We start from the raw sequence: 20,834 nt of genomic DNA, 5'->3' as shown, positions 1-20,834 counted from the left end.
CGGGGAGAAGTAAACAATGGTCTGGGGTTCAGTTTCTGGGTGAGTACACACACAAGCGTCATCTGCATATTGAAGCTTAATGACTCAGGTTGCAGTCGGAGTGGCTTTGGGTTGAAGGCAGTAGGTTGAACATTTTCCATTTGTTCTGGGGGTCCACACCTGGGGGTAATTTGATGGAGGGCAGGTGCAGTATTTCAGAGAGAGAAAAATGGAGAGGAGAGTTGGGGCACTGATTCAGCCTTGTTCGACCTGTTATCACTTTCAGGTTTCTGGTAATGATCATGACCTGCATGTCAGGCGGGGAACGGTGACAAATTTCTAAGGGTAGCCAAATTTGAGGAGGATACACTGTCAACTTTCACCATGATGTGGGAATGCCGGCGTTGGACTGGCGTAAACACAGTAAAAAGTCTGACAACACCAGGTTTTAGTCCAACCGATTTATTTGATAATACTCACAAGCTTTCGAGGGGACTGCCTCTTCGTCAGGTGAATGGAGAGTTCTGGCCTCAGACAGAGCATATAAAGCACAGACAGTTTAGAGATTACTGATTAAGATGCGAATCCTTACACCTAACCTGCTGTTCAATGCTTTCACCATTGACAGAGATAAGGAAAAAGCCTTGGTTCTGTTTTTCACGCTTTTGAATTTGCTGTGTAATGTAGATTGGCCGTGGTGCCTCTCGATGAGCAAAAATCACACTGTAACTCTGGAAGGTGTTCCATGGCCATTGGAAATGGCTGAGGAGGATCATCTCAATGATTTTGTCTATGACAGAAAGTATGGAGACCTTCTATAGTTAGCACAATCAAACTTGTTTCCCTTTTTGAATATAGCCATGGTCACAGTCTTCCAGCGATCACCCAGTATGCACCAATATGATTTTAAGCAGCTGTGCCAGGAATGTTACTCCACAGTTTTCAGAATTTCAACTTGGCTTTCCTATTTCAGAATAGTGTCAAGATTGAGCTGGATAGGGTATTGCGAAATAAAGCTGAGGATATTTGAGTTGAAAACAGATATTTGGTTAAGGAGTTCTTCAAAATGTTCAGTCCAGTGAGCACTGTCTACCTATCTGTCCTTGATGAGAACCCCTCCATGCTTGATTCTGACTCAGCAGGGTGGGTCTTTGAGTGGTTGGGTCTTGGAAGGTTTCAACGGCGCTGAATAAACTGTGATATCTTGCTTGAATTATGACATAGTCAAGCAAATGCCAATGTTTGGAACTTAGGTGCTGCCATGAGGTCTTGTGTTTGACTTGCTGATGCAACAAGGTACTGGCTGTGATAAAGGTCATGTTCAGATGTTTCATCAGAAAGTCGACTCTGATTGAGTTTGCTTGCTACTCTTTCCTTGCCTATTATGCCCTTCCTGGTTTGTGTTGAAATCTCTGAAGAGGAACAATGTGTTGCCTCTTGGGACTCAGACTAGGGATTACTGAAGGCCAATGGAGCATTTCATCTTGGTCTCATCTGTTGCTTTGTTACATATGTGCTGATGACAAGTGGTGTGCTGATTTTTCATTAGGGGTGAGCTGGGATGTCATGAGGCACTCACTTATTCCACAGAGGGACTCGCTGAGAATTTTAATGATAAAGCCCACCCCTTGAGAGACATTCTTTTTCTGTAAAGTCCTTCTAGAACAGTGTAGCCACTGTCTTATTCCATCAGTTGGCCCTCTCCTGCATGTTGTGTCTCCCTTAAGGCGGCAGTGTGGATGAAATCCTAGCCGATGGTGAAGGTGCATAGGTCTGTCACTGCTGGCGTTGTCCACAAGTATCCTGACATTCCAGGTCCCAAACTCCATTTTGACAAGTGGGACATGCATGTGCATGTTTTTATTTAACGTGGGATGTACATTGCATGCTGACTGTCACAGTCTCAGCAGAACCAGGCCTTGGTCCAATTATGATTGAAACTCCATGTCTATTGTGAGACATTAGCACAGATACTCACATCACCCCAGGCATGATAGGTACTAATGATTGTTAGCCCCATCACCGCCTTATCTAATCTACCATCTCCATCAGCCTACCAAGAAGGCGAATGGAATGCTGGCCTTCATAGCGAGGGGGATAGAATATAAAAGCAGGGAGGTCTTGCTGCAACTGTACAGAGCACTGGTGAGGCCGCAGCTGGAGTACTCTGTGCAGTTTTGGTCGCCGCACTTGCGGAAGGATATATTGGCCTTGGAGGGAGTGCAGAGGAGGTTCAGTAGGCTGATACCAGAGATGAGGGGGTTGGACTATGAAGAGAGACTAAATAGACTGAGTCTGTACTCATTGGAGTTTAGAAGGATGAGGGGGAAATCTTATAGAAACATATAAGATAATGAAAGGGATGGATAGGGTAGAGGTAGAGAGATTCTTCCCGCTTAGAAAGGATAGCAGGACTAGAGGGCACAACCTCAAGATAAGGGGAGGGGGGAGAGCAGTTTAGACCGGAGTTGAGGAGGAACTTCTTCAAAGGATGGTGAATCTCTGGAATTCTCTGCCCATTGAAGTGGTGGAGGCTACCTCGCTAAATATATCTAAGTCACGGGTGGATAGGTTTTTGACAGACAAGGGAATTAAGGGTTATGGGGAGAGAGCGGGAAAGTGGAACTGATCCACTTCAGATCAGCCATGATCTTATTGAATGGCAGGGCAGGCTTGAAGGCCTACTCCTGCTCCTATTTCTTATGTTCTTATTACCACTTGGAGTGAATGCAACACTGCAGTAAAATTAACAAAATTAACACAGATCCCGCCAAGATGGCCCTCAGTCAGCACCTCTCAACCTCCAGACACTAAGAACTAATGTGCCCAGTCACAGTTTAGTCAACCCTCAGGTTCACCAGAAGAAACATCTGCAAAAACATCATCTGCAAAGGTATCAAAACAGATGGATCACAAGCAGATAAATAGTGTTGAAATATAGATCAATCCATTATCCAACTGGATGTAGGAAGAGACCCAAGGGGCTGAATGGTATACTCCTGTTCCTATTTTCCTTGAAGAATTTCGCATTTTTTTGTTGCAATAGAATTCTTGTAGGCAAATATGGCAACCAATTGTGCAAGAAAAATACAAAGACCAGTTAATCTGTCGATAGAGTAACCTTTACAAATGCCTTTTGACTTTGCTGACTGCTATTCAAACATCCCTCTTCCCAATTGCAGACTTCACCTCCACCTCCACCCACATTGGTCCAATAGGAAGACATGCTTCTGAGCAATGTTCAAATCACAAGAGCAGATCCAATTGTAGGCTTCCTTCTTGCTCAAGTCCCAATCAAAGAACTCACCTTCTCCCTGTCAGCTATACATCAGGCTGCTGTATCTTTCCCCATCTGGTCTTACTTCTATCAGCTCCAATCACCATCATAGGCTTCTCTTTCATCTTCAAGCTTCCAATTCTCCCCAAACCCAAGACTCCCTCCTCAGTAGCCCCCCACTCCACCCCCCAGCTCCGACAGCCATGATCAGAGGCCATGTTTTGCCAAGACCAACAGAACTTCAAGGTTTTTGCTGGAGCCTCACCCACACATTCACCCAATTTTTCATGCAAATATTGGGTCTTTTATATACAAAACTGATCAGAGGCCCTGATAAATCAATAGAATGGCAAAATTGCCCTAATCATTTGATGGACAGAAGCAGCATACAATGGATGGTGATGGATTCAAATTTGTTCCACAGACAGATTTATGGATCAAAAACCACCAAATTGTCAGACTGTGATGGAATCAGTGTAATCTTTGAGACAAAGCTGGATGGAAAAAGGAAACCAAAATGGGAAACCAGAAAGGGAAACTAAAACTGGGAGGGGACAATTCATGAAAAAACTAAGACTAACCCAAAAAACTTCTGGGGAGAACAAGGCTGATGATTTCAGTGGTGCCAGTACAGGCAGACTGAAGAAGACAAGTTAAATCCAGAAATTGAAAATAAGTAAAGATAGCCATGGTGATTTCTGTAACTTGAAGATTAACAAATCATCCAGATGTTCACAAGCAGAGTTTAAGTTCTGCAGACCCGTATATTTTCAGTGAAGATGGTATCCATAGAACTCATTAGTTGTATGTCAGCTGAACATCAGGCTAAATTTTAGAAAAGGAAGTGAAATTCTTTGAGATAAAGCGAGTTTGAAAGATTTTGTGACTAGGATTGATTATATAGGGCTGATTGAACTGCCAAGTCAATTTGTAATATGTCATTTAGTTTATAATCATCCACAATTTACCTGTTAAGTTAAATATAAATTTTGTTGATTGAGTTTAGAGAATAGGTTACTTAAGTCAGTATTGTGTTTGCTTTGTTTGACTTTTGCATAGTAGAAATTGTTTTAATCTAAGGAAGTTTGTGGCTTCGTTCTTTCAGCAAATAACTAGGATATCAGTTTTTTTTATAAGAAGGATATTTAGTTCATAACAATACTCTATATTATAAAATAAACAGGAAAAAAATTGACCAATCAAGGCAAAAACTGTTTGAAGAGGATTCTGTACAGATTTTGTAAAGAAATTTTTGTTACATTCAAGATGTTTTTCGTCCCTTATCAATTGCAAAAGTAACCAAGTTTCCAATGAGGAAAATTCAGTATCAGCACCGCTGTTTATTACTTCCTCAGTATTTAGGCTACTGAGCCTTGGAACCTGATGTTCATCCTCCCTCCTCCTATATTGTAAAGTTGAAAATTGAAGCAAAATGGAGAAACTTACTGAGATGAACAAGTGGCATTAAATGAGCAAAGATTATATAAACTAGTGGTGAGGAATGACAGGCAATGGGGGAAAGCTGTCATCAGGCCTAGGAATATGATGGATCTGGGAATAAATATATAGCACAGGATATAGTGGATCTGGGAATAAATATATAGCACAAGATATAGTGAATCTGGGAAGTGTCAGGACCTAATGATCACATCACAGCAATGTCATTACATGCAGGACAGTGGTGAGTAGACTGAAGGTTAGTATAAATAATTTTCGCATTGCACTTTCTTTGCAATATGAAAGCATTTTGCAGGATCTGTCTCTTCAAGGAAATAGACAAATAAACACAAAATAATATATTTTTTTACTGAAACAGTTATTATTTGAGTGTAATGTTGGTTCAATTTTATATACAAGCTTTTGTTTATCATATAAAGCAATAATCACTATAAGATCGCACTCAGCTTTAGTCTCTGCTAAATAAATGTTGACTGCAATTATATTAGCTTTGCACTCTGAAATTCTTAAGCAAAATTCATTCAACATACCAGCATTGCAAATAAAAACACAGGTAATGCGAGTTCAGTGGAATTATGAGAAACATGAAACAATTACATAAGATATGAAAATTCCTTGAATAAGGACAAAGGCCTGATTCTTTGGAACAGCATATAATCAGTAACATGTGCAATAGACATTTTTAAAACAAATTCATAATACATCATTTTCTATGTAATAAACAAATGCATAGTATTTAGGAGTTGTCCAGGTAACAAAATATGCAATAGGCAGTTCTTTTCCAGTGGCCACAAACATCTGCTGAAAGTGTCTGAGTCTTAGCTGTTCTTACTTTCTCCTGGATTTATCCTACACAAGATGTGCAACACTTTATGACAGCATCCCTAAAGATGACAAAAAGAATTAGGAAATAAAGATAGAACTTGCATTTATATGCTGCCTTTTACAATCTCAGGATGTCTCAAAAGTGTTTAACAGCCAAATACATACACTTATAATATAATCATTGTTGTAATGCCAGGAAAATGTACAGGAACATGATATACAAACAATAAATGCATTGACACAGTTGGCAAAAATAGACCTGGGCTACAATTAGATTTTTGTGGGGTCCTCTAGATTCAGAGCTAAATTCCATAATCATTCTGCACACATTAGTTATATGTATACTTTATCATCACAATTCTAATTAATTTACCTACCAAGACCTTTCATGAATTGCTCTACAATAGTAAATGAGTATCCTTATTAATTATTTGTCTTTTCATTCTTTTATTAAGTAGCAAGTGTTGAACATGGAGGATGAGGAAGCAGAATCACTCAGAACCCATGCCTCTCTACTTGTTAAGTAGACAATATGGTTATTTAACCCCAGAGATGACAGTGCATTGAAGTAACTTAATCTTGTACTCATATCCCTTCCCTTTAGTAAATGCAATTTTTGAGATATTAATGTATCTACTGGTCTTGAATGTATAAAACCACCCGTAGCCAATTAAACTATGAGGAAACAGGCTGGTACAGAGCTCACTTAGCAATTCCTTTGGCTGGACAGTCTAGATTTAAAGGCCATAGTTTCAGGATATGGGGTCACTCACTAAGATGAGAAATTTCTTCACGCAGATGATTTATGATTCATTGGCATTATATCCACTAGAGGACAGTGAATGTTCAGTCATTAAGTATATTCAGGATTGGGATAAGTTAAGTATCAAGAAATCAAAGATGATAGGAAATGGGAAAAAAGTGGAGTTGATGTCGAAGTTCAGCCACACCCTATTGAATGCTCCAAGGCTCAAAGAACTGTACATCTACTTCTATTTCCTTTGCTCCTAAAATTGAATCTGTGGAATGCAGAAATAATAAAAGCACATTCTCAGAGAATCTTAAAGTGAAAACTTTCAAAGTCTCACCTTGCAAAGGGAATGTATGACAGACTGTACCTGAAAAGGAAATTGGAAAGCAAGTCACAAATCTCACCAAGGTCTGAAAAAATTCAAAAATAAGGATTGTCACAAAGTAGGGAAGAAATCTGCATCTTGCATCAAAGATTGCTCTAATCAGTGGAAACCATTTATTTTTAACTGGCTGAACATGAGATGCACACAATTGAAAGCTTACTGTATTCAAATCAATTAATTTAAGCTAAAAACAAAATCACCACTGGAGCATAAGGGTAAACAAAAATCACTACTGCAATACAAAAACATTATGCTTCATTAGAACTTAATGGTTCAGATCAATTCTATCATTTTAGATTGCAAATAAAATGCAACATTGCAACTGTGGTATGGTTTGTTTCAGAGTCATTTATATTAACTCATTCAGTAACTTGCACTTTTTTATTTGTAACATCAGGTTGTGGTTAGAGGTAACTAACTAGGACAAGTGTTGAATAAACTGCTGATGTTTGCTGGGAGCCCTAAGTCCAACTAGCAGCTTCATGGTAATTACACTCTGCAAGAGTTCTGTGGGCAAAGTAACAACTGACATCCGAATAGTACATTAAACACTGCAAGGCACTTCAAAGGAACCAAGAAGTGCAAAAATATTGTAGCACCATGTTAAATTCTTGGATCTATTCAAGTGCAAAGGCAAGGCTATAGCAATTCCTATTTCCACCAACAGTGCAAATATTTAGTTTACATGCCAGCAAATTGTGGTGCAGAGATCCAATAATAATGCTTTTATGGAGAATAGTAATTATGTCTATCAACTTATAGTAATTATGTCTATCTATCTTGGGGTTTAAAAAAGAGGGCGGCATGGACAAGTTGGGCTGAACCTCTCTGACTCTTAACGTCATGGCTCAAGACTAAGTTCACTAGTGAGTTAACAGTGGCAGATTACCTCAATGAAATTCATTGCTACATTCTGGTTATGCTGCCAATATCATTGGCGATGGTAACCTGCGATTATATCATTTCCTGTTGTGTCTTTTACCTTTAAATAGTTGCCGATCAGGTCTGCTTCCATTATTGGCTCATAGCAAAAGGTGGTTACTATTTTGTTGTCTTTATTATTCATAGAGCATAGAACACTATAGCACAAACAGGCCCTTCGGCCCACAAGTTGCGCCGATCACATCCCTACCTACCAGGCCTATCTATAACCCTCAATCCCATTATTCAGATTGCTTTGGTAATCTCCCCTTAGGCTGCAATGCCCTCCCTTACCAGTTACATTCAGAGATTCACGTACCTACCTTTCCTGATACTCTTACCTCATTTTCATCCTTCAAACTTTCTTGAATTTGGATCTAGGGATGTACAATTTCCACAATACTGAATACTCTGCAGTACCACATTCATGGAACTATCTTTTCATAAACAATGCCTCACTGCCGAAACCCTCATCCATGTTTCTGTTACTCCAAAACTTGAGTTTTGCCAATACCCTCCTGAGCAGCCTCCTACGTTTCATAAACACAAGATCATTCAAATTCTGTCTTCCGTATCCCAATTCGTACTGAGTTTTGTTTGAGTTCCTCAACATCTTAATTTTCAAATTTTCATCTGTTGCTTCAAATTGCATTTACCTCTTGCTATTACTATAACCCGCTTCAGCCCTCTACCTCTCACAATCATGGTAACCTGCCTCAACCCTCTACAATTTCTAAGATATCTATGCTCTTTCAATTCTGGCACCTTATGCATCCCCAATTTTTGTTGCTCTATCATTGACTTCAGCTGCCTTGACCTCAGGCTTTATAATTTCATCCTTAAACTTCTCCATATTTCCACCTCTTTCCACTCCTTCAAAACCAATCTTAAAACCTTTTGCTGTTCAGTGCTAATATCTTCTTATGTGGCACTATAAAAATCAGACTCAGCTAATGTCCAACATGCGGTGGCCCATTAATCCCCCCAGTGTGGCCCCCAGAAGTTGTTTTCAAAATGCAAGTAGGTGCAGCGGGAGTTTCTGAAACTGCAATCACAAGCTGTTGTTTTGTATGCTTGCTCCTGACACACAGAGAGAAGCAATCTGTGATTGTTGGAACAGCAGCACTGGTGATAACGAATGGGCTTTCGAAACAGAGGTATTGGGGAGAGGGTGAGACAGGATGTCGTGTGATGGCTGGGGCAAGGAAAGACCTTCTCTAGTCTAAGCCAGGTCAGGCAATTGGGGAAGAGAGATTCATAGCCATGCTCGAGGCTGACCAGGCCAGGTGGTGGTTGGGGGGTGGTTTGGTGAGGATGAACACAGACTTTACTTTGTACTCATGGGAGTGAGAGAGGGATTATGTGGGAGGGTGAATGAAGGACTGTTTTGGTTAATGGGTGAAGTGAATGAGGGATCGTGTGGGGAGTGAGTTTGGAAATGTGGGGGAGAAAATAGTGAGTGATTGTGAGGGGGGGAGGGGGAGAGAGAGAGAGAGAGAGAGAGAGATAGTGTATGTGTGGGAAATACACGTGTATCCGACACACTTGTAATCTCAGACTCCCCACTCACCTATACACCAACACACAATCTTACACACACTCAGTGGGTGAGTGTGAGTGAGTGAGCGAGCATCGAGATTGGGAATGAGCTAAATAAATAGATTCTGCCCCTCTCACACTAATGGTGATCTTTATAAAAACATAACATAAGAACATAAGAAATAGGAGCAGGAGTAGGCCATCTAGCCCTTCGAGCCTGCCCCGCCATTCAATAAGATCATGGCTGATCTGTCGTGGCTCAGTTCCACATTCCCGCCCTCTCCCCATAACCCTTAATCCCCTCTCTTATCAAAAACCCATCAACCCGCGTCTTAAAAGTATTTAGCGAGGCAGCCTCCACCACCTCAACGGGCAGAGAATTCCAGAGATTCACCACCCTTTGAGTGAAGAAGTTCCTCCTCAACTCCGTTCTAAACCGCCCCCCCTTTATCTTGAGGCTGAGGCCCCTAGTCCTACTGTCCTTTCTGAGCGGGAAGAGTCTCTCCACCTCTATCCTATCCATCCCATTCATCATCTTATATGTCTCAATGAGATCTCCCCTCATTCTTCTAAACTCCAACGAGTACAAGCCTAGTTTATTCAGCCTCTCCTCATAGCTCAACCCCCTCAACGCCAGTATCAGCCTAGTAAACCTCCTCTGCACTCCCTCCAAGGCCAAAATATCCTTGCGTAAGTACGGTGACCAAAACTGCACACAGTACTCCAGCTGCGGCCTCACCAATGCCCTATACAGCCGCAGCAAGACCTCCCTACTTTTATATTCAATCCCCCTCGCTATGAAGGCCAGCATCCCATTCGCCTTCCTGACCACCTGCTGCACCTGCAGGCTGGGTTTTTGCGACTCATGCACAAGGACCCCGAGGTCCCTCTGCACCGTCGCCTACTGCAGTTTTTCGCCACGTAAGTAATAGTCCTTCCTACCATTATTCCTACCAAAGTGGACCACCTCGCACTTGCCAACATTAAATTCCATTTGCCAGTTCCTGGCCCATTCGCCCAGCCTATCTAGATCCTTCTGCAGACTCTCCGCGCAATTTGCCGTTCCACCAATCTTGGTGTCATCAGCAAATTTCGACACCATACACTCGGTTCCCTCCTCCAGATCATCTATATAAATGGTAAATAGCTGAGGCCCCAGCACCGACCCCTGGGGCACTCCACTAGTCACCAACCGCCAATCCGAATAGCACCCATTAGCCCCCACTCTCTGCCTCCTATTTGACAACCAATCCTCTATCCACGCTAACACCCTACCCCCAACTCCATGCCCCCTTACCTTCTGCAATAACCTCTTGTGAGGTACCTTGTCAAACGCCTTCTGAAAATCAAGAAAGACCACATCCACCGGCTCTCCTCTATCCACCGCCCTGGACACATCCTCATAGAACTCCAATAAATTTGTCAGACACGACTTCCCCTTAACGAAACCATGCTGCGTCTGCTCTATCAAGCAATTCCCCTCAAGATGCCTTGCTATTTCCTCCTTGATGACGGATTCTAACATTTTACCTACAACAGACGTTAAACTAACCGGCCTATAATTCCCTGCCTTTTGCCTGGCACCCTTCTTAAACAACGGCGTAACATTAGCCGCTTTCCAATCTTCCGGCACTTCCCTGGAATCCAGCGACGTCTGGAAAATAACCACCAAGGCATCCACTATCACCTCCACCATTTCTTTCAGAACCCTCGGATGCATTCCATCCAGTCCTGGGGACTTGTCCACAATCAGTCCCTCCAGTCTGTTGAGCACCGCCTCTCTAGTAACAATAATGTCGTTGAGACCCTCCAGTCCTACCACCTTTCCATCGCTAATACCCGGCAAATTATTCACGTCTTCCTCCGTGAAGACCGAAACAAAAAAGTTATTCAAGACCTCAGCCATTTCCCCATCCCCTACCACTAAGTCCCCCCTCTCATCCTCTAAGGGTCCAACGTTCACCCTAGCCAGCCTCTTCCTTTTTATATATTTATAAAAACTCTTGCTATCCTTTTTTATATTAAGTGCTAGCCCAGCTTCATAGTTTCCTCCTACCCTTCTTTATCAAATTCTTTGTCAATCTTTGTTGACATTTAAACCTCTCCCAATCCTCTTCTCGCCCACTACTCTTAGCAACTCTAAACGCCTCCGCTTTTAATTTAACACTTTCCTTCACCTCCTTCGTTATCCACGGCTTATTACCTCTCCTCCTACGGTCCTTTTTAACCATCGGAATAAATTTCTGCTGAGCACCAAGAAAGATCTCCTTAAAGATTCTCCACTGCTCCTCAGCAGACCTACCTTCCAACGCGCTCCCCCAGTCAACATTAATCTAATTACAAATTTAATGCTTTGACATTGCTTAATTGCCCCTCCCATATTATAAGCTAAAATAGATGATTCAATATTTGGAGAGATAAAGAATCCATAAAAGCTGAAAATAAAAGCTGACTAAAATATAGCTTAACATGAAAGTTGTTAAGTATTTATTTTTATTCCAGTGTGTAGGTGGTTATGTTTAGCAGCTACTTCATAATTTACACTGTTATTGTTTCATCATGGTAAATAGATTTGCTTTGACAGTTAAAGCATAAAGTAGGACCTGGTGTGTTATTCTGCTACTTTTTGAAGAGAAGGATCCTAAAGGCAACTTCATGAAACATGCTTGACTTGTTTCTTGACATTCTTTCGACTTGACAAGAGGTTACTGCAGAAGGTCAGAGGACATGGAGTTGGGGGTAGGGTGTTAGCGTGGATAGAGGATTGGTTGTCAAATAGGAGGCAGAGAGTGGGGGTCAATGGGTGCTATTCGGATTGGCGGTTGGTGACTAGTGGGGTGCCCCAGGGGTCGGTGCTGGGGCCTCAGCTATTTACCATTTATATAGATGATCTGGAGGAGGGAACCGAGTGTAGGGTGTCGAAATTTGCTGATGACACCAAGATTGGGGGAAAGGCAAATTGTGCGGAGGGTGTGGAGAGTCTGCAGAAGGATCTAGATAGGCTGGGTGAATGGGCCAGGAAATGGCAAATGGAATTTAATGTAGGCAAGTGTGAGGTGGTCCACTTTGGTAGGAAGAATGGTAGGAAGGACTATTACTTATGTGGCAAAAAACTGCAGCAGGCGACGGTGCAGAGGGACCTCGGGGTCCTTGTGCATGAGTCGCAAAAACCCAGCTTGCAGGTGCAGCAGGTGGTCAGGAAGGCGAATGGGATGCTGGCCTTCATAGTGAGGGGGATTGAATATAAAAGTAGGGAGGTCTTGCTGCAGCTGTATAGGGCATTGGTGAGGCCGCAGCTGGAGTACTGTGTGCAGTTTTGGGCGCCGCACCTGCGCAAGGATATTTTGGCCTTGGAGGGAGTGCAGAGGAGGTTTACTAGGCTGATACCGGAGTTGAGGGGGTTGAGCTATGAGGAGAGGCTGAATAAACTAGGCTTGTACTCGTTCGAGTTTAGAAGAATGAGGGGAGATCTCATTGAGACGTATAAGATGATGAATGGGATGGATAGGATAGAGGTGGAGAGACTCTTCCCGCTCAAAAAAGACAGTAGGACTAGGGGGCACAGCCTCAAGATAAAGGGGGGGCGGTTTAGAACGGAGTTGAGGAGGAACTTCTTCACTCAAAGGGTGGTGAATATCTGGAATTCTCTGCCCGTTGAAGTGGTGGAGGCTGCCTCGCTAAATACTTTTAAGACGCGGGTTGATGGGTTTTTGATAAGAGAGGGGATTAAGGGTTATGGGGAGAGGGCGGGAAAGTGGAACTGAGCCACGACAGATCAGCCATGATCTTATTGAATGGCGGGGCAGGCTCGAAGGGCCAGATGGCCTACTCCTGCTCCTATTTCTTATGTTCTTATGTTCTTATGACACAAAAATGTCAAGCTTCATGTTGAGAATATAAAAGATTTTGTCTCCCTAAGGAACAAATCTGGACCAATACCAAATGTAAAAACAAGATAAATTGCCACTTTCAATTTGGTGGAACAGCAAGTCACCTTTGTTCTAGAGAACATAAGAACATAAGAAATTGGAGCAGGAGTAGGCCATCTAGCCCTTCGAGCCTGCTCCGCCATTCAATAAGATCATGGCTGATCTGAAGTGGATCAGTTCCAATTTCCCGCTTTCTCCCCATAAACCTTAATTCCCTTGTCTGTCAAAAACCTATCTACCCATGACTTAAATATATTTAGTGAGGTAGCCTCCACCACTTCAACAGGCAGAGAATTCCAGAGATTCACCACCCTTTGAGTGAATAAGTTCCTCCTCAACTCGGATCTAAACTGCCCTCCCCCCCCATTATCTTCAGGCTGTGCCCTCTAGTCCTGCTAACCTTTCTAAGCAGGAAGAATCTCTCTACCTCTACCCTATCCATCCCTTTCATTATCTTAGATGTCTCTATAAGATCCGTCCTCATCCTTCTAAACTCCAACGAGTACAGACCCAGTCTATTTAATCTCTCTTCATAGTCCAACCCCCTCATCTCCGATACCAGCCTAGTGAACCTCCTCTGCATTCCCTCCAAGGCCAAACTATCCTTGTGCAAGTGCGGCGACCAAAACTGCACAGAGTACTCCAGCTGCGGCCTCACCAGTACCCTGTACAGTTGCAGCAAGACCTCCCTGCTTTTATATTCTATCCCCCTCACTATAAAGGCTAGCATTCCATTAGCCTTCTTGATCACCTGCAGACTGGGTTTTTGCGACTCATGCACAAGGACCCCCAGGTCCCTCTGCACCGTAGCATGCTGCAGCTTTTCGCCTTTAAATAGTAATCCCTCCTCCTATTATTTCTGCCAAAGTGGATAACCTCACACTTGCTAACATTATACTCCATCTGCCAGGTCCTTGCCCACTCGCTCAGCCTATCCAGATCCCTCTGCAGACTTTCCACATCCTCCATGCAATTTGCTTTACCACTCACCTTCGTGTCATCAGCAAATTTCATCACCCTACACTCAGCCCCCTCCTCCAGATCATCTATATAAATGGTAAATAGCTGAGGCTCCAGCACCGATCCCTGCAGCACTCCACTAGTCACCAACCACCAATCAGAATAGCACCCATTGATACCAACTCTCTGCTTCCTATTAGACAACCAATCCTCTATCCACGCTAACACCTTACCCCCAACTCCGTGCACCCTAACCTTCTGCAGCAACCTTTTATGAGGCATGCATTTGAATAGGTTATAACTTTCAGTATCTGAATATGCCACAAATGGCATTACTAGTCTGAGATACTACGACATTGATGAAGAGAGACATGTTGTTAAAGCTTTTCATTACGCAATTATCAGGACTAGCACAAGAATATCCAATGTCAGGGGAAACAATGACTTTATACAGTATGAGGAGAGTACTGATTAGTTGGCAGGTGGACTTGCCAACCAACCAGCACTCTCCAATTATATTATAAAAAGTGTTGTTTTATCCTTGACATTGGGTATTCTGGCAATTACCCTGATGAATACAAGACAAAAAAATTTCCACAAAACCAAAACAGAAAATGCTGGAAAATCTCAGCAGGTCTGGCAGCATTTGTAAGGAGAGAAAAGAGCTAACGTTGAGTCCAGATGACCCTTTGTCAAAGCTAGAAGGCACGGAAAGTGGGAGATATTTATACTAAAATAAACTTTATTTATTAATCACAAGTAGGCTTACATTCACACTGCAATGAAGTTACTGTGAAAATCCCCTAGTTGCCACATTCCGGTGCCTGTTCGGGTACACTGAAGGAGAATTTAGCATGGCCAATCCACCTAACCTGCACATCTTTGGATTGTGGGAGGAAACCACAGCACCCGGAGGAAATCCATGCAGACACAGGGAGAATGCGCAAGCTCCACACAGTGACCCAAACCAGGAATCCACACCCATTTCTCTGGTGCTGAGAGGCAGCAGTGCTAACCACTGTGCCACCATCGTGAGCTTTTTCTTCCCCCCCCCCGCCCTTTTCTCAATTTTACCAATTTCCCACCCATCTCTCCCCTCCCCCCACATCTTACCTCCGATTTCAGCTTCTCTGCCATGTGGCCATTCACACCTGCTATTCTTTCTACGGACTGCCATTAGCACCTCTTCGCCTTTCCCTTTGTTTTTGTGGCGATGACTCATCTTTCATTCCCTCACCTTATAGTATAAATGTAATCTCATTTTCTGTGCCTTTTAGCTTTGACAAAGGGCCATTTGGATTCGAAACGTTGGCTTTTTTCTCTCCTTACAAATGCTGTCTGACCTGCTGAGATTTTTCAGCATTTTTTTCTTTTGGTTTCAGATTCGAGCATCTGCAATAATTTGCTTTTATTAAGCTTCCACAAAATGTCTATTTTCAGCAATACTCAAGTTCTGTACTACGAAACAACTAGTTACATAATCAATTAATAATTGAAATAAGCATGCAAGTATATTTGTTCTAACTCATTTTGTTTTAAGTTGTGTCTTGCACCACAAGTCTTACCAAGTTGTTGCCAGGAACTGCAATATACAGAAGATAAGGGCAAGTCCTTTTTTCTGCCACTGAAAGGAAAAAAACAATTTGTCTTTTGAAAAGAAGTAAAAAAAAGTCCAACATCAAGGTGATTAGTAATTAGCTGATAGCTATAACAAAAACTATATAACAACTTTGCTGGTCATTGCAGTTTGTCCCAACATTTGAATGAAAAGCACAAGTACAACTTTGATTAACAAGAAAAAAGTAACACCAGACAGAAAAAATGATTTAAAAAGTAAACCATGCTAGACAATGATGAGACCTGTTACTACTGTGACATTGCATGCTATACAAGAATGTCAAGCTGGAACACCGTGCACATGCCAATCCATACATTCCAGTATCATTTAATTTTGCCAATTCCCACCATTAGTTACACTAAATTTAATATTAAGCAATTTTTGAATTTCACCCATACAAATCAAAATCAGATACAACACTATAATGAGAATGTACAAGGGGCATAACCTTCAAATTTGAGCTAGGCCATTAAGAAGTGATATCAAAAAGAAATTCTTCACATAAAAGATAATAGAAATCTGGAACTGTCCTTTAAAAAGTTGTTGAAACCAAGTCAATTTCAAATGTTAAAACTGAGATTAATAGTTTTTTTCTGTTAGGCAAAGGTTACAAAATCAAGATGGGCAATGGAGTTAAGATACAGATCAGCCTTGATCAAGCTGAATGGCTGTACATGATACAGAGGCTGAATTGCCTACTGCTGTTCCTTAATACTTTATGTTTTGTATGCAACATTTTAATCTATAGTTCAGCCAATTCCACAGATGAGAAGACACCATATTATAATGGTTCAAAGAAATTTAAGTAATCAGTATGCTAACAGCAGTAGCAAATTTAGAAGTAAATTTCAAACATGCATTCCAACTCTTGTGTATGTCGGTTTAGTTCCACATACACATTAGTGCTCATTGAAATGATTACTGAACATTGGAAATCATGTTCCCACACTTGCAAAGTTTCACCTAACAACACAATCCTCTTAGAGTGAAGGGCAAGGCTTGTAGAAGTATGGAACCCTGGATGACTTGGGATATTGAGGCCCTGATCGAGAAAAAGGAGGCACATGACACGCATAAGCAGCTGGGATCAAGTGAATCCCTTGAAGAGTATGGGGGTGTAGGAAGAGTTAAGAGAGAAATCAGGAGGGCAAAAAGGGGACACAAGATTGTTTTGGCAGATAAGGCAAAGGAGAATCCAAAGAGCTTTGGATCCAAAGAGCTTTTTATTTGAACAAATACATAAAGGGCAAAAGAGTAACAAGGAAGAGAGTAGGGCCTCTTAAGGATCAACAAAGTCATGTATGTGAAAATCCACAAGGGATGGGTGAGATCCTAAGTGAATATTTCTCATCCGTATTTACTGTTGAGAAAAGTTTGGATGTTAGGGAAGTTGAGGAAATAAATAGTGATGTCTTGAGGAGTGCACATATTATAGAGAAAAAGTGCTAGAAGTCTTAAAGCGCATCAAGGTAGATAAATCCCCAGGACCTGATGAAGTGTATCCCAGGACATTGTGGGAGGCTAGGGAGGAAATTGCGGGTCCCCTAACCAAGATCTTTGAATCATCGTTAGTTATGAGTGAGGTGACTGAAGATTGGAGAGTGTCAAATGTTGAGCCTTTGCTTAAAAAGGGCTGCAGGGAAAAGCTTGGGAACTACAGGCCAGTGAGCTTCACATCTGTGGTGGGTAAGTTGGAAGCTATTTTGAGAGACAGATCTACAGGCATTTAGAGACGCAAGGACTGGTTAGGGACAGTCAGCATGGCTTTGTGAGTGGAAAATCACGTCTCACAAGTTTGATTGAGTTTTTTGAAGAGGTAACCAAGAAGGTAGATGAGGACAGTGCAAATGACGTTGTCGACATGGACTTCAGCAAGGCCTTTGACAAGGTACCACATGGTAGGTTGTTGTATAAGGTTAAATCTCACGGGATCCAGGGTGAGGTATCTAAATGGATACAAAATTGTTTTTTTGACAGAAGCCATAGGTTGTAGAGGGTTGTTTTTCAAACTGGAGGCCTGTCACCAGCGGTGTGCCTCAGGGATCAGTGCTGGGTCCACTATGATTTGTCATTTATATTAATGATTTGGATGAGAATGTAGGAGCATGGTTAGTAAGTGATTGGTCGCATCGGGGACAGTGAAGCAAGTTATCTCCGATTGCAATGAGATCTTGATTAATTGGGCCAGTGGGCTGCTGAATGGAAGATGGAGTTTAATTTAAATAAATGCAAGGTGATGCATTTTGGTAGAATGAACCAGGGCAGGACTTACTCAGTTAATGGTAGGGCGTTAGGAAGAGTTATAGAACAAAGAAATCTAGGGGTACAGGTTTATAGCTCCTTGAAAGTGGAGTCACAGGTGGACAGAGTGATGAAGGAAGCATTCAGCAAGCTTGGTTTCATCGGTCAGAACACTGAGTACAGGAGTTGGGATATCTTGTTGAAGTTGTACAAGACATTGGTAAGGCCACACTTAGAATACTAGAGACATTTTGACTTGCACAACTTAGTACGTCAAACGTTATGGATTTACATGCTAGGCAATTTGGGGATCACATACAGTTTTCTTTTAAACATTAATTACATTTTATACCAGAGTACAAAAGGGACAGCATATATGGCACCTACCCAAAAGACTGCACATAGTGTTAAGATGAAGCACAGCTATAGAATAAAAGAGAAAATTTTATTAGAAACAATTAATACAGTACGCATACAAGTAATTCCATCATCTCATACTCAAACAATCCACTGTTACAGCTACTTGGAATATTCACTTTGGATGTACTGATCCACAGCTGATAAATTTGCAAGATTTTGCCTGCCTAGGTTTATATGAAGAAACATTTTCTCCTCTTTTAATACACTCATTAGTTTTTCACACTAATTCACTGTGATTACGGATTAGGAAAAAAAAGCGACAACTTATCTCAATTTCATAATTAATTCTGAACCAGATCAGCAGGCCAAACTATATAACAGCCGAGAGAAAGAAATGGTAAGAAATAGCAACAGCGGAGCCACAAACCAATTTTAGTCTTGAAATTACTCAGCACACCATGATAGAATTTATAGGCCGTCCACTTATTGTTATTACTGTCTATAAAGGCAGAAAGATGGTATATAAATAAATTACATTGAAATCCAACAATTATTTCTTGCATTTATCAATTTCCTTTTAGAAATATGGTATGCACCTGTGGAACTTAACTTCCAGTATAAGTTGACATCTTGCACAGTAATACTTCAGAGAAGTGTTTCTTCTACAAATAGCAGAAGTATCTCCACTATCTTGATTACTTGCTCTTTCAATATGACTTTGACAACACTATCTTCCTTGGTAAAGAGAAGTGCAATGTACTCATTAAGTCCCTCACCCATGCCCCGTGCCACCATGCACATATCCCCATTTTTGTCCTGGTCAATCCCATCCATCTTTTCACTATCCATTTACTATTTAAATGCTGAGAGAATACATTTGGATTGCTCCTAATGTTAGCTGCCAGTATCCTCTCATTCTCTCTTTGCTTCTCATTTTTCTTTGTATTTCCCCTCTGAACTTTTAGTTTAGCTTGCTATAGTTAGTAAGAACAAGGTGGGAGCAAGAGATGGGTTACGTGGAAAAGCAAAGTGTGGAAAAGATATGAGGGGAGACAGGAGCAAATTAGAGAAAGATGAAAGTTCAGGGTGAAGGCATTAACAGAACAAAGAAAATTATAGTACAGGAACAGGCCCTTTGGCTCTCCAAGCTTACACTTACCATGCTGCCTGTCTGAACTAAAACCTTCTACCCTTCCAGGGACTATATCCCTCTATTCCCATCCTATTCACGTATTTGTCCAGATGCCTATGGCAAACCTTAGAACAAGTTTGGCCTGGTGGACTAAAAGGAGGGAAGGAATAGTGACAAAAAAACCCAAGAACTGCTCACATAAGATGCTGGAAGCAAAAGATGTCAGGAAGGCAGTTTTGCATAGCAAAACAAAGCCTGGGTTTACCTTTGCCTTTCAGGAACAGCGAGCAGTTTTGGCTGGCAGGAGCTGAGCCAATTAATGCTTTATGTTGCCCAGGCAAATCTAGCTATGTATAGCAGCAGACCACCATACTGTTCAAATCTTGGGTTAAGGAATGTGGACTAGAACAAAATTGCAGATGATGCAACAAATGTACTAAGTGTTAACCCAATTGTTTTAGGGCAAGTGTTGGTGGACATTTATAAATGTCCCAATTTGAACAAGGAGACTGATTAAAAGACACCAAGAACAACATATGACAACTTACTGGAATGTGTCTATAATGAGTAACAGCATGAACATAAGAACATAAGAACATAAGAAATAGGAGCAGGAGTAGGCCATCTAGCCCTTCGAGCCTGCCCCGCCATTCAATAAGATCATGGCTGATCTGTTGTGGCTCAGTTCCACTTTCCCGCCCTCTCCCCATAACACTTAATCCCCTCTCTTATCAAGAACCCATCAACCTGCTTCTTAAAAATATTTAGCGAGGCAGCCTCCACCACTTCAACGGGCAGAGAATTCCAGAGATTCACCACCCTTTGAGTGAAGAAGTTCCTCCTCAACTCCGTTCTAAACCGCCTCCCCTTTATCTTGAGGCTGTGCCCCCTAGTCCTACTGTCTTTTTTGAGCGGGAAGAGTCTCTCCACCTCTATCCTATCCATCCCATTCATCATCTTATACGTCTCAATGAGATCTCCCCTCATTCTTCTAAACTCTAACGAGTACAAGCCTAGTTTATTCAGCCTCTCCTCATAGCTCAATCCCCTCAACTCCGGTATCAGCCTAGTAAACCTCCTCTGCACTCCCTCCAGTTGAATAACTCAAGAAATCTCTAACAACATTTCAAGGTAGGAATTAATAATTGATTAATTAATAATAACAAAGGAGAGGCCTTAGTAAGATATAGAGGGTCAGTGCAGACTCGATGGGCTGAGTGGCCTCTTTTGCACTGTGGAAATTCTATAATTCTAACTAAACTTGCCAAACTCGTTGTACCCTCCACTGTTGACACTGAAGTGCCTCTGATAGAGGGAAAAAGCATGTGCATGTCAGTTTTACATCAGTTTCCATCATAAGGATCTATATTAGGAGAAAGTTGGCTTGCGTTGGAGCAGGTTGAAAGAGTTTAATGACCATGAGTAGTGTCTTTCCTATCATGTGTCTATAATTCAAGCA

The 20,834-nt window shown here is 41.7% G+C and overlaps 1 protein-coding gene across 1 annotated transcript in view; it reads right to left on the bottom strand.

Annotated features, from left to right (window-relative positions):
- Positions 1-5,076: 5,076 nt before the first annotated feature.
- The window catches only part of sft2d1 (SFT2 domain containing 1), a 63,052-nt gene continuing 47,294 nt past the window's right edge, over positions 5,077-20,834 (bottom strand). The window contains exons 5-8 of the mRNA XM_080200349.1: positions 18,271-18,306; positions 15,590-15,648; positions 6,628-6,657; positions 5,077-5,598 (exon numbers count right to left, since the gene is read on the bottom strand). Coding sequence (XP_080056475.1) covers positions 5,559-5,598; positions 6,628-6,657; positions 15,590-15,648; positions 18,271-18,306 — 165 coding nt within the window. The 3' untranslated portion in view covers positions 5,077-5,558. The remainder of the gene's footprint in view (positions 5,599-6,627; positions 6,658-15,589; positions 15,649-18,270; positions 18,307-20,834) is intronic.

The sequence above is a fragment of the Carcharhinus amblyrhynchos genome, chromosome 12 (assembly GCF_965287045.1).
Source record: "Carcharhinus amblyrhynchos chromosome 12, sCarAmb.v2.hapA, whole genome shotgun sequence".
NCBI lineage: Eukaryota > Metazoa > Chordata > Chondrichthyes > Carcharhiniformes > Carcharhinidae > Carcharhinus > Carcharhinus amblyrhynchos.
This window is presented reverse-complemented; position numbering and strand designations above follow the sequence as displayed.